Raw genomic sequence first — 14,766 nt, 5'->3', positions numbered from 1 at the left:
TTAGTCGCATCTAGCACTGAGGTTGCAATACTCAAACTTCTCTCATATGCCAGGCATGTTAGAGAACTAGGGTGGCCGTCATGAAAACAAATGGTGCTAGCTAGAACCAGTGTTTGGTTTGTCCTTTCTGGGCTACTGTAGAAACAACATGGTGGATTCTGTGGATGATGACCTGCCATTTATGTAGATATAAACAGATAATTCTAATTTGATTATTCAATTTGTAAATCAGTTAGTCATGTTGTGTTACATCGAATTTGTGAAGAACACTGTTTTTTCTTGCATACCTCCACAGAAAACCACAAACATATTGATTTATTGGTTGATAGGGACCATGTTTACCAGCAGCAAAACTATATCAAAACATCTATTAACAAACTCTCACACAACTCAACTCTGAGTTCACATTTGATGGGCTAGAAGGACACAAATATATAATAGCAATCACAATAAAGTGATGAAAAAGTCTATGAAAACAAATAGATGGCAGCAATGTCTATCAAGAATTATAAACAGCAATGAAAAAACAGTAAAAAGATGAAAAAGTGAAATAATAAGAACAGAGTCTGCTGTAAAGGACGGACACATAACATTACTAACAACAGTAAAATGTAGAAAATCATGTTTGTCAGTTAATTATAATAAAATGTGTTTGATATAGCATTTTTCACAGAAATGAAATTCACAAAGTGTTTCACAAAACACAATCAAGCAATCAAACAATAAAACATGCAATCAATAAAAAAAGGCTATAATTAACCAAAGCAGGAACACTGTAAAACAACCATATCATCTAACATAACATACACTTGAAATGATCTAAGGACACATACCTCTTGTAACTTGTTCCATTTATTTGGGGTGAAAAAACTAAAAGCTAATTTACCGAGCCCTGTACTGATCTGAGGAGTTTCAGGGGATAAAAATTCCTGTGAGCGTGTGATGAGAGATGGATTTGGTTTTTAAAAGAGAAAGAAGGTAGAAGGGTAGCTTTCTGAGCAATACCTTATAAACAAATGTGTATGTTGCACAGGACTCAGACTTGGATCATACTGTAGGAGTCGTGTGTTTGTAGACAGATGTTTTGTCATAGTTAAACGTGGTCTCTAATAGGCCTTTCTCACAGCAGACATTTGGACTTGTCATAGCAGGAGAAGCACAGGTGATGCTAATAACATTACAGTGGCTCTGATCTATTAAAGCACTCCAGTGAGAGTGACTGAGCAAGCATGCAGGATACAAGGATCGTGAATCAAAGCAGCTAAATGGAATTAAGCCATCATTAATCTTACTATTTACACCTGTGTTGTTCCTACTGTGACATGTCAGTATGCCTTTCATGAAAAAGGCCTATTAATCAATATATCATGGAGGCATGTGAGGAAAGCAACCTAGGAGTCAGGACCCCCATGTGCAACATCAAATTATATTTATTTTTAGTTACACCTCTTCTGTTTAAAATAAACAAAACAATTAAATAATCCTATAAATCACAATCACTCTCTGACTCTCAAAACTCAGGCTCAAAATGTGTCCACATATTTTTGGCCATGTAGTGTATTAAATTAATTTGAATACCTGCTCACACCTTCACTGTTACACCCCCCCTCCTTCCTGCACGCGCGAGACGTTTCCCCTGATGTACCTGTAGCTTTAAGAGGAGGGGGCGTGTCCTCCGTGGGGCTGTCCCTTTTATTTGAATATACAGTAGTTTGCTGGAGTCGGATTGCGTCGGATGTTTTTCGCCTTGCGAGACGAGCACAGCGGGACGTGGAGCTCGTAGCCGTCGGTAGTGCTCATCATCCAGGCCTGTGTTCAACATTTGAATGATATCACTCAGATAGGAAGGCGTCTGTTCTTCCGCCGCATGCACACGCACACACAGAGGAGGCTGCACTGCTCCACACCGACAATATGGACTTGCACATACTGGACCACAGGCTCCGGGTCACCAGCATATCCAAGAATGGGCTGGTGAATTTCACACACCCCCTGATTAAACTGATATTTCTCCGGAACAGGACACGGTAAGAGGACTCAGATGTTTGTGTCGGGCCGGTGTGAATCACCCCTGATAATCCAGTGTGGACTGAGATAACTCATAGCGCCTATTAATTCACTGGGTGGCCGAGGCAGTACTGGGATGTTTGCCTGTGCATGCCCTGCCTCCATGAGTGGTACACTGCAATGCATGTAGCTGTTGCATTACAACACATTCTGACATGTTTTTTCACATTTGCATCAGCTAAAAAAAATCCTCAGCAAAGTGTTTTACAATGGAGACATGATTGCACTCACAATATTTCCTTATGATTTTCTGATATTTGCACAAACCTGCTGCTGGTAACATTCTCATATGTAATGCATTTATGTTGTGGTCTTGCTTGGATGCTTTGCAATGCATGCTGCCTCTGCTGCACACACCAGTGGTTGCAGTTCCCCCTCCACTGAATTCTGGTGGCACCTTGTTTCTGAGCACAGTCTTGACCTTTGACCCCCAGCATCCAGTTTGCAAGTTGTCTGGATCCCATGTTGGCATTAGCACCAGTTTTCAGTTAATCCCTGGATATCCTTTCTTTGTTATGTAATTGTTTACTGTCCTGGCTGGCCCACATATGCGTGGCTGGAAGACGAGCCCAACATCTGTTTTTGAGCTGCCCATGATACAGTGGCTCGACTACTGCTCTCATGTCAAGTTGCAAAGAAGTTGTGAGCAAAGATCTCAATAACACGCTGTCCTCGAGGTTTTACTCACCACACGCGTGCCTATAAGTATCAGCATCACAACAGCTCTTTAATAATCAGTTTACCAGGCAGCAGGACTCGCACACGTCTGCATGAGTATGATCACGATCCTGGAAAACACATGCTATCCGTTTCTTGTCAGCTGACAGAGGAATGAGATTCATATCATGTCCTGTCAAACACATCTGTTCATGCCTAGCTGCATCCATCAGCACTCATTTGTCTCAGTGTATTGGGCAACACAGTAGGTTTTGACATGTCCATACCAGACACACTGGCGTGATGACTTTCACCAGCTTATAAACTACGACACTGAGTAAATAATTAGTCACCATGAATAATGTAAGGGTGTACTTTAGTTGCGTCAGTGTTTCTTAGGTACAGGCCAACATGTTCTTAATGAGTAATTATAAATAGTTTGGAACTGAGCCCAGGTTTACAGGCAGTGTTTTGTTTTATATCACAAGTGTGAGCCTGCATATTCATTTGGACAGGCTCTGTGATGCTTTCAGTGTCTGTGGGGGAAAAGTAGAAAAGTAGGCTGGGCCCAGAGTGAACCAGAAAAAGCATGCAAGCTGCACTTCCTTGGATTAGCAGGCCTGTCTGTTTTTCAGCGTGTTGTTTTGCATGCTGTGGAGTTATGTCATCAAACTGTGCTGTGTATATGTTTCCCTGGTTTTTCCTGTTCTTTTTCTATAGCAGGGTTTTGTCAACCCTCCCGACACACACACACACACACACACACCCGGTCAAACCATAGACGATGCAGATTGGGGAGTGGTGGAGAAGATTGAGTTCATAGCAACTCAAAACAATGGAGCAAAAACAAGCCTGATTGCCTCGGTTGGTTTTAGCCGTCTCCCTCTTCCAGGCCCCTGCTATTCATTAGAGAGCAACAGCCTGAGAATGCGTGCAAAGTGATTTGAAAGCAGTCCTGAGCAGAATTTTAAGGAGGCAATCTTTTACAGGAGCCAGGTTTATCCCAAATTGTACAAAGGTAGATTTTCTTCCGACGTCAACTAACAAAACTGAGACGTTATGAGACACCTGTGGTGCAGAGGATTAAAGTCGTCAGAGACTTGTCTAGGAGTAAGAATCCTTATTTGATGAGGCACAGCATGCCCACTATCATCCACACCGTTAACCTTTGAAGGTCAGCTATACTGAGACTACATGTCATGAAGAGGATTAAAGGGACAGTAGTACTGTTTATTAATGTAGATTGTTTTGGTGTAAGTCATCGAGTGTTGGAGATATCGGCCGTAGAGATGTCTGCCTTCTCTCCAGAAAACTCAACAGCAAAGTCTCCTTCCAAAAATCATGATCTGGTTACTCGAGATAATCCACAGACTTTGTTGTGAGCAGTTTCACGTAGGACCTATTTTTTTATTGCCGATCTACACCCGCCAACCGATTCACCACACAGAAGGAATAGTGCATTTACCGCTAGCTCACCACACACCTCTGAGCCAGCTGACGCTACAGCTTAGCAGAGGAGGACGCCATTAATGTTTACATCTCATGCTGTTACAAATGCAAACCTCGTGTCTATGACTAGAAGCACGCTTCCTTCTGTGTAGTGATACGGTAGAAAGATAGTAGTTCCATAAAACTGCTCACAACAAGGTCTGTGGATTATCTTGAGAAACCAGGTCATGATTTCTGGAAAGAGACATTGTTGTTGTGTTTTTCAAATGTATTTGTTTTGCACTTTGAGCACCACAAGACGAGTGCCATCTAGTTCTATTATATTGGAGAGAAGGCAGACACCTCTATGGCCGATATCTCCGACACTCGGCACCTCCCACCAAAACAATCTAGACTGATAAATAGCACCAGAGGTAAGAGGAACATTGAGTAAGTTTACATTGACAGTTCAATTCCCTATTCATTCGGAATGAAAGTTAATTCCTATTAAAAGTGATCTTGTAAACACCCAATCTGGAAATCCATTGGTAAAAACAAACAAACAAAAAAAAAAAACAATCGCCGTGTTGTTTACAAATACTTCGGGTAGAAAACCAGCAGAGTTTAGCTATATGTCACATTTTTCACGTCACTATATCACCGTGTAGACTAATCTGATGTTTGTTACGTCTAAAAACACAATGATTGAACAAACGTTACTATTTCTGTGTGTTTTGTAATTAACATGTTTATTGTAGATTAGCTGGGCTAACCATTAGCTGTTAACGTTAGCCGTTAGCGGTGTCTGTAATAACGATAGACTATATATAAATAAGGTAATAACTCAATAAACAGTCTGTGAATAAAATATTTTTTCCAGCGGATATCTTAGTTACAACATGAGTGAGCTATCAAAACAGTTTTGTGTTGCTATGTGTGGTATTTATTCAGTTTTGGGAAATCACGATGTCTAGAAAGCATCAGTGGCTGCAGCTGACAGGGACAGTTAGCAAAGCTAACATCAGGACGTCATCTGTTAAAAGCCTCCCCTTGTCGGATACGACATGAAACTACTCGAGTTAGCTCAGTCATGTTGTAACTCAGACATCCGCTGGGAAAAAAAAAAAAATTTTCACGTTGACGAGACGGCGGCATCGTTCAAACTTCGACCTTCTACCTCCCTTCTCCTCCTCAACAGATGAAGTATTAGCAAAACAAGGTTGTTGTTGTTGTACTGCTGCTTCAAGAATATATCAAAACAAGCCCGAAAAAGGCACTAAGAATGGCGTCGCCAAGCATCTTGTTATCTGGAACGAGGACTACAGTGTTTTCTTCCGGTAAACGTAAACACGTAACATCCACCCCGCCGCCTATCCAATCAGAAACCTTCCCTGCCCCAAACCTTGCACGGACCCAAATACAGGTGATTAAAAGGCGATTAAACTGATCCCCCGTGTAAACCCTCATTCGGAATGAATATTTCCCATGTAAACTACCTGGAAAGACTTTAATTCTGAATAATTTCATTCAGATTTATTTCATTCTGAATGAGAAGCCATCATGTAACCGCACCCATTGCGTATTTTTGATTTTGGTATGAGCTGTCCAAAAGTCAAATGCCCGCAAAAGTGACGACATTTGTGTCGGAGCCATATGTTTGATTAGTATTCAATGTGTGCTACTTATGTCATTGGCTAAGGTAGGCCATTGTATTTAAGTTCATGCCAGTAAGCACAGGTGTTGCTGATGTTAGGCAGCAAACCGTTTTCGACTGTGCTCGGATTTATTTGGCTGTATTTATTGGAGGTTTTGTGTTACTAATTGGAAGTTAAATGGACATTACAGACAATGGTGAGAAAATAAACCAATAATGATCCATGGCATTGGTAAGGACTAGCAGTGGTTTTCTGAGTACACGTTCAAACACGTCAGCTAATTAGCAACCAGTAGCGGCTAAAGTATAGGCTAGTCACTACAATATGATGTAGCGCAGGTCTTTGGTTTGCTGTTAGGTTCATTTCAGAATATGAAAAAGACCAGATACAGTTGTGCTGTAGTGGAATGTGGTACTGGTGAGAGAATGAGTCTGGTGTGTGTGTGTGTGTGTGTGTGTGTGTGTGTCTGCATCAGCAATGTATTAAAAGCTCTTGTGTAAAACCAGTGAATGTGAATGAATCCTCCCATTAAGGGAGTTAAAGTTATGGACCATTGGTTTGCAAGCTGTTAGTCCTATGTTGTCCTCAGTTGTTGTTTGGGGTTTATGGGTGTGGTAATAATCAAAGCCTAGTATCAGTCCAGTATATCGGTCTTACTGTACTGGGGATGCAGCCCTGCAGGCACCACACAGTCTTCCTTTCTTCTCTTCGGTGGCTCACTAACGAGAGCATGGTTTGGAACAATGCCTCAGCTGAGCCAGAAACCCAGTGGGGAGTTTTCCACTTGTCTGCTTCAGTGATCTGTCAAGGTTGGGGCTCTCGCTCCCCTCGTTTACACAAGGCTGCCCCCCCCCCCTTCTAATAATATGCAGGGATTCCTAGAAAAAAACCTTTCCCATTGTTCTGAAAAAAGAGGAGGCCGTGAGAACGCTACACATCGGTTTGTAGGAAGCTGCAAAGGTAGCAGACAGCTCGGACGTCCACTGGCGATGAGGTGGCTCGAGGCTCAGTCCTCACACTTCAACAACATCAGTTTGCTCTGCTCTTATCATGTTTCCTCAGCTGGAGCATCAGTTGCAGAAACACCACCGCCACCTACCCTCGCTCCCTCAGCGCTGCTACCGCCCTTTGCTTTGTACAGCTGGATCAAAGTCCAGACTCTTGTGTGCCTGGTTTTCATCTTCCCCTCTCGGCCGCTCCCTCGCTACCTGTTGCTTCCTCGTCCCTCTTGGTTATTTTCCCTCATCTCCTCTTTATGCTGCTTCATGCTTCAGTAGAAAGAGCTTGTTTTTCAAACTCACTATCACCATTGATCACACAAAGGCTATGTGACACCGTGAAAGAGTGCTGTACAAACATGTTTGAGAACTCAATTTATCATTGAGTGTGTGAAGTGTTCCCACAGCACAAATTAACAAACACATTTTTTTTTTCCTCAATGATTAAGGAAAACATTTTTTCCTCTGTTTTTGTCTTTGTTTCACCTTTTTGGGAAGTTGGAGCAAGGAAGATCCTGTGCTGTTATGTTTCATGTTTGTCAAAGCTGAACATGCCTCTTTTGTTTAGTGTGTATCAAAGGTGGTTCAGGGCTGCTAGAACGCTTCTTCAGAAGTGCCTGATGTATGAATAGCTTCGGAAACCCCTGCCCACGCACACAGCTTCTGACATCAGAACTGGCTGTGTCTGACAATAAGTGTTACTTTCTGAAACCGACGATCTGGCATTCAAATACACCTTATGCTGTGATTTTCCAGCTCTGTCAACATTAGGGCTCGACTCAAGTTCGTTTGCCCCCTAAGCTCCCGTTTATATGATTTCAACTGAAAATGGTAAACTTTAGTTGTGTTTTGGCTGATCATTTACACGACAGCGGCGTTTTGGGTGCCTGAAAACACATTTTGAAAACGGGTTCCAGAGTGCAATTTTTTGGAAACGGCACCGTCTCCGTTGTCATGTAAACCTGCCATATGCAGTTCCTCTGAAAACGGAGACTTTTCGCACATACGCATTTAGGTTCCAGTCACTAGGCATGCGCGAGAAAGTCGACCATCGCAACAACAATGCCGAGCTCTGTTTGTGCTGCTCACCCTGTTGAATTTATCAACGCTTCTCCAGCAAAGTGTAGATCTACTGTAGCAACTCCACCTCATCGTCCATCCAGACAAAGTTATCTCTGCGTGCTTTTGCCATTGTGTCTTCTTCTTCAGGCATGTGGCATCATGCCATGGTGTTGCTTTGCAAATTTACACTGCCACCCATTGGCCTGGCGTGCATACCACAGCATTTCCAGTAGATTTTGTGGCTCCATGTGAACGGGGATCGTTTCAATAACGTTGTCATAGAAACGCAGAAGTTTTTTAAAACGCAAAGGACAGACTTTTCTGTTTTTAGAGAAACCGTTGTCGTGTAAACAGGGCCTAAGTGCAGTTCGTTCGGCCAGGTGTGAACACAGCAATCACACTCGAGTGTGCACCAAGTAGGCCGGACTAAGACCTTCTTGAAGAGGTGGTCTCTGTCCAGTTACAAACGAACTGGTGAGAACATGTTTCGACCTGGATGTGAACCAACTGCAGTCACATGACACATTGTTTGGGTTAAACATGAGCATGTTACAGTCCTGGAGGATTATTAATGTGCACCTCCTCCTGTACTGCCTTAATATGCACATTCAGCACATCTAATGCATCAAAACATTGTTTTCTAGTTGGAGCCGCGCCTCGTTTTCAAACTGTATGGTTTGACTAAAATGAACAATGACAGCAATATAGTCCACGATGAGCAGCGCTAAAATCAACCTGCGTAGTTGTCCCTCCATTGTGACATTAGAAAGTGTCTCATTTATCTTGCAAGTGTACTCTTCTTCAACGTTTGCTTTACTTCCTGGATTTTTCCCACATGGAAATTCTGACCAATCAAAAGCAGCTTTCTCACACAAGGCATTTGATCTGGTCCTCTTGTAAATGCTGCCGTGAGAACACAAACCAACTCTAGGCAGTTATACAACTTTGTGACAAAATTAGTCCCTGATTCAGACCAAAGTAAGTTAACCTTCGGTCTGAAAGCACTCTAAGAAATGAGCAAGAGTTTGAATTTCTCTCTCTAGGGTCCATATCTTAGACTCAGTGGAAAGTGGTGTGGCACAGCACAACTGTCATTATTAGTTTCAGGCCAACACAGTCGTCACTTTCAAAGCCAGCGCCAATGTAGTGCATGTAGCAAATGTCCTTGGGGCCATCTGTGCGTCCACGGGCGTGTCGATCCCAAAATGAGGTGTGGTCAGGTGCATTGTTGGTGTATTGCTGTTTCCAGTCAACAGAAAGCAGTTGCACCACTGACCATTGTTATCCTGATAAAACTGTTTCTGTCCATTTCATTCAACTGCACCACTATCAATGTCTTCCAAAAGAGACTGCCTGTAAGTGCACCCCATTATCCCTACATTTAAATGATATCGCATCTCCTCGCTCTTCATGACAACCTGCTTTTCACTCTGCTTTCAAGTGAACACATGCACACGTATGATTTCCAACTAGTTCTCACAACATGTACAAACTAGCTGTGTTTGAGTTTAACCCCACCCTTGCATACTGTGTTTCCTCTGGGCTCTGTTTGTCCGCTACTTGTCTGTTTTTTCCCTTGACATGTTGATGTGGAGGATAGAGTAGGCTTAGTTGTAATGGTAAGGGCAGAACGCTTTGTTGTGGGGAGACATTAGGAAGGTTCCTGGAGCTGCATTTATTTTATGAAGTTCTACAAAGTGATACCAATATCTTACTTTTGTTAAGCAGATTCTCTCCTGGAAGGAAAAACAAAGGAAATATACATTGCATTTCTGCAACAAGAGATATTGAGTTTTCTCTGCCTTTCATAAGAAGTCTAGGGTTGTACTGATTGCAGGTGAACACAACAGTCTTTACACTGTGCGAATGATGAAGAGGATTAAATGGTAATAATAACAATGTCAGGCAAATAAATTTTTCCTGTCAGCATTCAGTAATGAAACTTAGGTGAGGCATCTTATCTGTTTTATCTGTACTTGACAAACAGGAAACCAAGACAACAAACACAGTTGTCTCACAGATGGATTTCCCTGAGGTTACTTGACAAAACACAACGTATACGTGGCTGAGGTCTGACTGCTTTGTAGTTGTAATGTAAGAGCCTTTGCTGTCTTCTCGAAAGACACACTAAATGTGATAACGCTCCACATTTGATCAGTCTCACTTGGAGGTAATATCGATATTGTGATAGGAGACTAGGTATTGTCTTAGATTTTGGGTATTGTAATACTGTAAATGTTGTTTCTTTCTTGGCTTTAAAGGCTGAATTACAGTGAAGTGATGTAATTTTCTGAACTTACCGTCTGCCTGAATTGTTCTATTATTTGCCTTGATAATAAGGATTTATGTTAATCATAAATCTCATTGTGTAAATATTTTGTGAAAGCATCAATACCGTTGCAGTATTTATTTCAAGATATTTGGTTAAAAACATAATAATATTTGATTTTCTCCATATCACCCAGTCCTGTTATGCTTGGCACACACTACCTGCAGGAAACTGCAAGCGAGGGGAAGGTGAAGGGTCAACAGGAAATGAGGGGGGTATTATAACACAATGGGCTGGCTGAGCTTGCTAGCACAGCTGGTAGTTAGTGTTACAGTGTTCTGCTCTGTCTCTCTCTTTGTCTCTCTCTGTGGGGTGATTGTCCCATCTCATGGCAGGGATTACTTTTTGCTGAGTCAGGAGTATTGCAGTCTCACTCAGGCTTCTACTGTAATAGCCCCAGCTGACTGATAAGCAGAGGAAGAGGAAGGTGTATCTCCAGTGAGACGTTTTAGGAAAACAGGAATATGGAGCGCTTCCTTTTTAGGGACTCAAAGAAAACAAAGAGAGGTCGTTCACGTAGAAATTGCTTAGGCTATATCTTTTCTCTGCCGAACATGAATGAAAACTCAATAACGAGGCTTCTCAAACACTGTATCTTTAAAAAGTCCAGTTCACTCTTCTTTCAAAGGTATTTGCAGTGTTACTCAGAAATCAGGAAAGTCCCCTGGAAATATGTCAGTACTATAGGTTAAGTCTATATTAAGGCCAACAGTTTCTTTTTTTAACTTTGTTTCTGAGAAAGACATTTTTCCACAGTATGGTGAAAGGCTCTAAATCATACAGTCCCCACGGTGAGCTTCAGCCATCTTTGCCACAGAGAAGAAACTTGTCAGTTGTGGTAATCAGAGCGTTATCCCCTTTGGCATCATAGTTGCCGAATTCATATTAAATTCACCCAGTTTGTGAGCTCATCTAAACTCTAAACTGCTAAGTCTTTATCAAGTTTCTACAAAGTTCATTGTTTTGCTGCAGCTGGCCGTTGGCAACACCCACAGCATACTTTTAAGCTAAGTGGTTGAATGTTTCTAACTGAAGTGCTCCTTTGAGGTTGTAGTTTGAGTTTTCTCCTCATATGTGTATATAAATGTTATAAACTAGATAATTACATCCACCCTAATGCTGTTTATGACTCTTAATAAGGGGTCTCATTCATGAATGAGGGTAGAATGGAGCGTGAGATGGATCATTGGTTTTGTGCGGCTTCTGCAGTGATGGGGCGCTACACCACACCGTCTTGGTGAAGAAGGTGCAGAGCCGGAAGGTGAAGCTTTTGATTTACGGGTCCATTTACCTCCCAACCTTCACCTATGGTCATGAGGTCTGGGTAGTGACCGAAAGAAAGAGGCTGCAGATACAAGCAGCCGAAATGATTTTTTTCTGCGGGATGGCTGGGCTCAGTCTTAGAGATAGGGTAAGGAGCTCAGTCATCCAGAGGGAGCTCGGAGTACAGTCACTGCTCCTTCGCATCGAGAGGGGTCAGTTGAGGTGGTTCGGGCATCTGATCAGGATCCTCCTGGGCGCCACCTTTTAGAGGTGTTCCGGGCACGTCCCACCGGTAGGAGGCCCCGGTGCAGACCCAGAACACGCTGGAGGGATTACATATCTCTTCTGGGAATGGGAATGCCTTGGGGTCCCCAGGAGGAGCTGGAAAGCGTTGCTAGGGAGAGGGACGTTTGGGGTGCTTTACTTGGCCTACTGCCCCTGTGACCCGGCCCCAGATAAGTGGATGAAAATGGATGGATGGATATTGGTAATACTGATACCTTTATACCTGGTGTGCACACTATTTAGGTGTTAAGACCCTCTAACACAGACTTCTTTGAAAAAGCTGCTGACAGCATTTTAGCTTGGAAACTTTGAGGTTGTGTTTTGTTTTTTAGATTTTTTTGGGGCATTTTTAGCCTTTAATTGATAGGACAGACAAGTGTGAAGGGGGAGAGAGAGGGGGAGTGACATGCAGCAAAGGGCCACAGGCTGGAGTCGAACCCGGGCTGCTGCAGCAACAGCCTTGTACATGGGGCACCTGCTCTACCGCTAAGCCACCGACGCCCCATTGAGGTTGTGTTTTAATCTCGATGGGCAACAATGGAGACTTTTCAAAATGATGACACAGACACTCATGTCCGCTTACTGATTGGGTCTTACCAGTCACAACGTATCAACATTTTGTGTATATTCTGTGAACAGCCCGCGCCGGCCGACAGGCCACGCCGCTCTGCTTCAGCCAACTGCTCTATTTCCAGCGTGGCCAGCACTGCGAGAAAAGCCTTTTATGTACGTCTCGGCCGCCGTATGCTAAGGATGCTTAATGTTATTAAGTTTTTCAAATTTTTAATAAGACGATTTTGATAAGAAACTCACCCGTGAAACCCAAGTTGTTGTTGCCTCAAAGTTTGACCTCTTCCTCTTCCGTTACTAGCAGTTGGCAACTGTTGGCAACTAGTGTAGGTACAGCCACGTAGTGGGCTGGGGTGGGAAATACACTTTAGTGTCGACGGTGCTGCTGTGCACCGCTGCCAATGTGTTGGGGGGCCACAGCGCCGCGCCGGCGGCAATGTGTGTTGCACTTGATATGTCACTGTATCATTAAGAACTCTGTTTTCTGCCGCCTTGACTGCCTTATACTCATGTTACTATCGGTAATAGTTCGACTTTGTGATCAGTCCAAGCAAAGAAATAGCTTGTCTTACTTTTTGCAATATCCGTTGCACTTTCTGTAACTAAGCAACCATCTGTAGGGTAGACAGTCTGCTTCTTGCCCAGTGTGCATGAATGGTCATATGATGCATTTCCAGGTGTGTCAGTATGGACAGAGATTATTTCTGAGATGAATTAAGGAGTGTTGATGCTGGTAGGAAATCTTACCCAGAAAGTAAAAAAGCCCTTGAAGCCCTCAGGAGTTGGAGTTGAGAGTGTACTGACAACACAGAGTGAAAGCCTTGAGTCTGGGCTGGCCCATGAAGATTGAACACCGATGTACCTTGTCAAAGTTGCCATTAATGTCCAAGTGAACAAGAGGCTTCAGGGCGAATCCAGTAATCTGCTCTCTCCGCCAACAATTTAGTTCTACATGGACTCCTTGTTATTCTCTGCTACTGAGATTTTGAAGTATAATGGCTTTAAAATCTGATGTAATCCAAGAAAACAACCCAGATCTTCCTTTAGCCTGTACCAAACCCCATGGGCCTATTTACTGTTTGCAAAGGCAACCTTCAATAGATTTTAACACTGTTACCAGGCCAAGCAGCAGCCTTTGAAAGCATGCTGTTGGCCCCAAGCCTGATGAAGATGCAAATACCAAACTGAAGAGAGAATGTATAGCACATTGTAATCAAAGTACTTAAAGGTTCAGTCATGTAGAGAGTAGCTCTGAGATCCCAAATGACAACATCTTGACACTGGCTGGTCTTTTTTTCTGTCTTTTCTTTGTAAATTTTTAACCCCAATGGGCTGCATCGGTTGACACCGTCTTTTCAAATATTTAACCAAAGTGGATCTTTTTTTAGAACAAGGTAGAAGATGGAAGCAAAAGTAACTTTCAGACGTCGCAGACCGGTGGATGACCCAAACCTGAGTGGTACTGGAGCAGAGACATTTCAGCAAGTTCTAAACTTATCATAGCAGATGCATTTATACAATCCTGTGAACTCTGAAACTCACATATCCTCACATAAACAATGGTGTTGCCCAGTCTTTTCTTGAGTGCAGCAGTTGGTAACTGAACCGGTGCCCCAGTTTGTTTGTTATCCACCATTTGTTGTAGACAAAGGAGCGATGCTGGCATAATACTTTGCTCGGGCTTGCGTTAATTGAGTGACAGCCAGTCCTGAAACCAGTGTGAATTTCGGAGAACCCCTATGTCCTTAATTCCTGGTAACTTCTTATCATGAAGATCTGAACCTCCTTTTGTTGGTTGCAAATGAATAACACTGTTTTTCTACTCTCTTCCTCCCTCTTCTCTCCCCCTTTCATGTTTTCTCAATCCTCCACCACATGCCTTCCTCCGTCTGTGCTTCCTCTCCTGCTTCAGATGCAAGTTTTTCAGTCTGACTGAGACGCCAGAGAACTACACAGTCGTCCTTGACGAGGAAGGATTCAAAGGTAAAATACCCTTGTGCACACACACCATATAGCGATACCTTAAAGTGCGCACTGTATACTAATCTTTGTTTTAGCATCCTGAATCCTGTCCTAAAAATTTGGCAAGATAGATGATATGAACATGCTAAAACGAGAGCTGTCTGAGACTGAGACTTACGAGTTTAAGGCAAAAATGCTGAGGAGGTCTGACGTGGTGACACAGTACTATTGAAAAATGCTGCAATAAATGTATTGTGTATTTGGAGTGGTGCCACAGTGTCATGAATAATTAATAGCATAGTGGAGATTCGCCCAATAAGGTGCTGCTGCTGTCACTGGAATAAAGACACTCCTCAGTCCAAATGAGATAACACGTTCATTAATTCTCAATCAATTAGTCTACATGAATTAGTAGAAAAGATTAAGATCAAATCACTTATGTAGACCATGGGGCGCCTGCTTTACCCACTAGGCCACCGACGCTCAGTTG

General features: G+C 42.8%; 1 protein-coding gene across 1 annotated transcript in view; it reads left to right on the top strand.

Moving 5' to 3' along the window:
* The first annotated feature begins 1,685 nt into the window (after positions 1 to 1,685).
* The window catches only part of castor1 (cytosolic arginine sensor for mTORC1 subunit 1), a 32,824-nt gene continuing 19,743 nt past the window's right edge, over positions 1,686 to 14,766 (top strand). Inside the window, exons 1-2 of the mRNA XM_049578620.1 lie at positions 1,686 to 2,027; positions 14,227 to 14,297. Of these exons, the coding sequence (XP_049434577.1) occupies positions 1,915 to 2,027; positions 14,227 to 14,297 (184 nt within the window). The 5' untranslated portion in view covers positions 1,686 to 1,914. The remainder of the gene's footprint in view (positions 2,028 to 14,226; positions 14,298 to 14,766) is intronic.

The sequence above is a fragment of the Epinephelus fuscoguttatus genome, linkage group LG6 (assembly GCF_011397635.1).
Source record: "Epinephelus fuscoguttatus linkage group LG6, E.fuscoguttatus.final_Chr_v1".
NCBI classification, from domain to species: domain Eukaryota; kingdom Metazoa; phylum Chordata; class Actinopteri; order Perciformes; family Serranidae; genus Epinephelus; species Epinephelus fuscoguttatus.
This window is presented reverse-complemented; position numbering and strand designations above follow the sequence as displayed.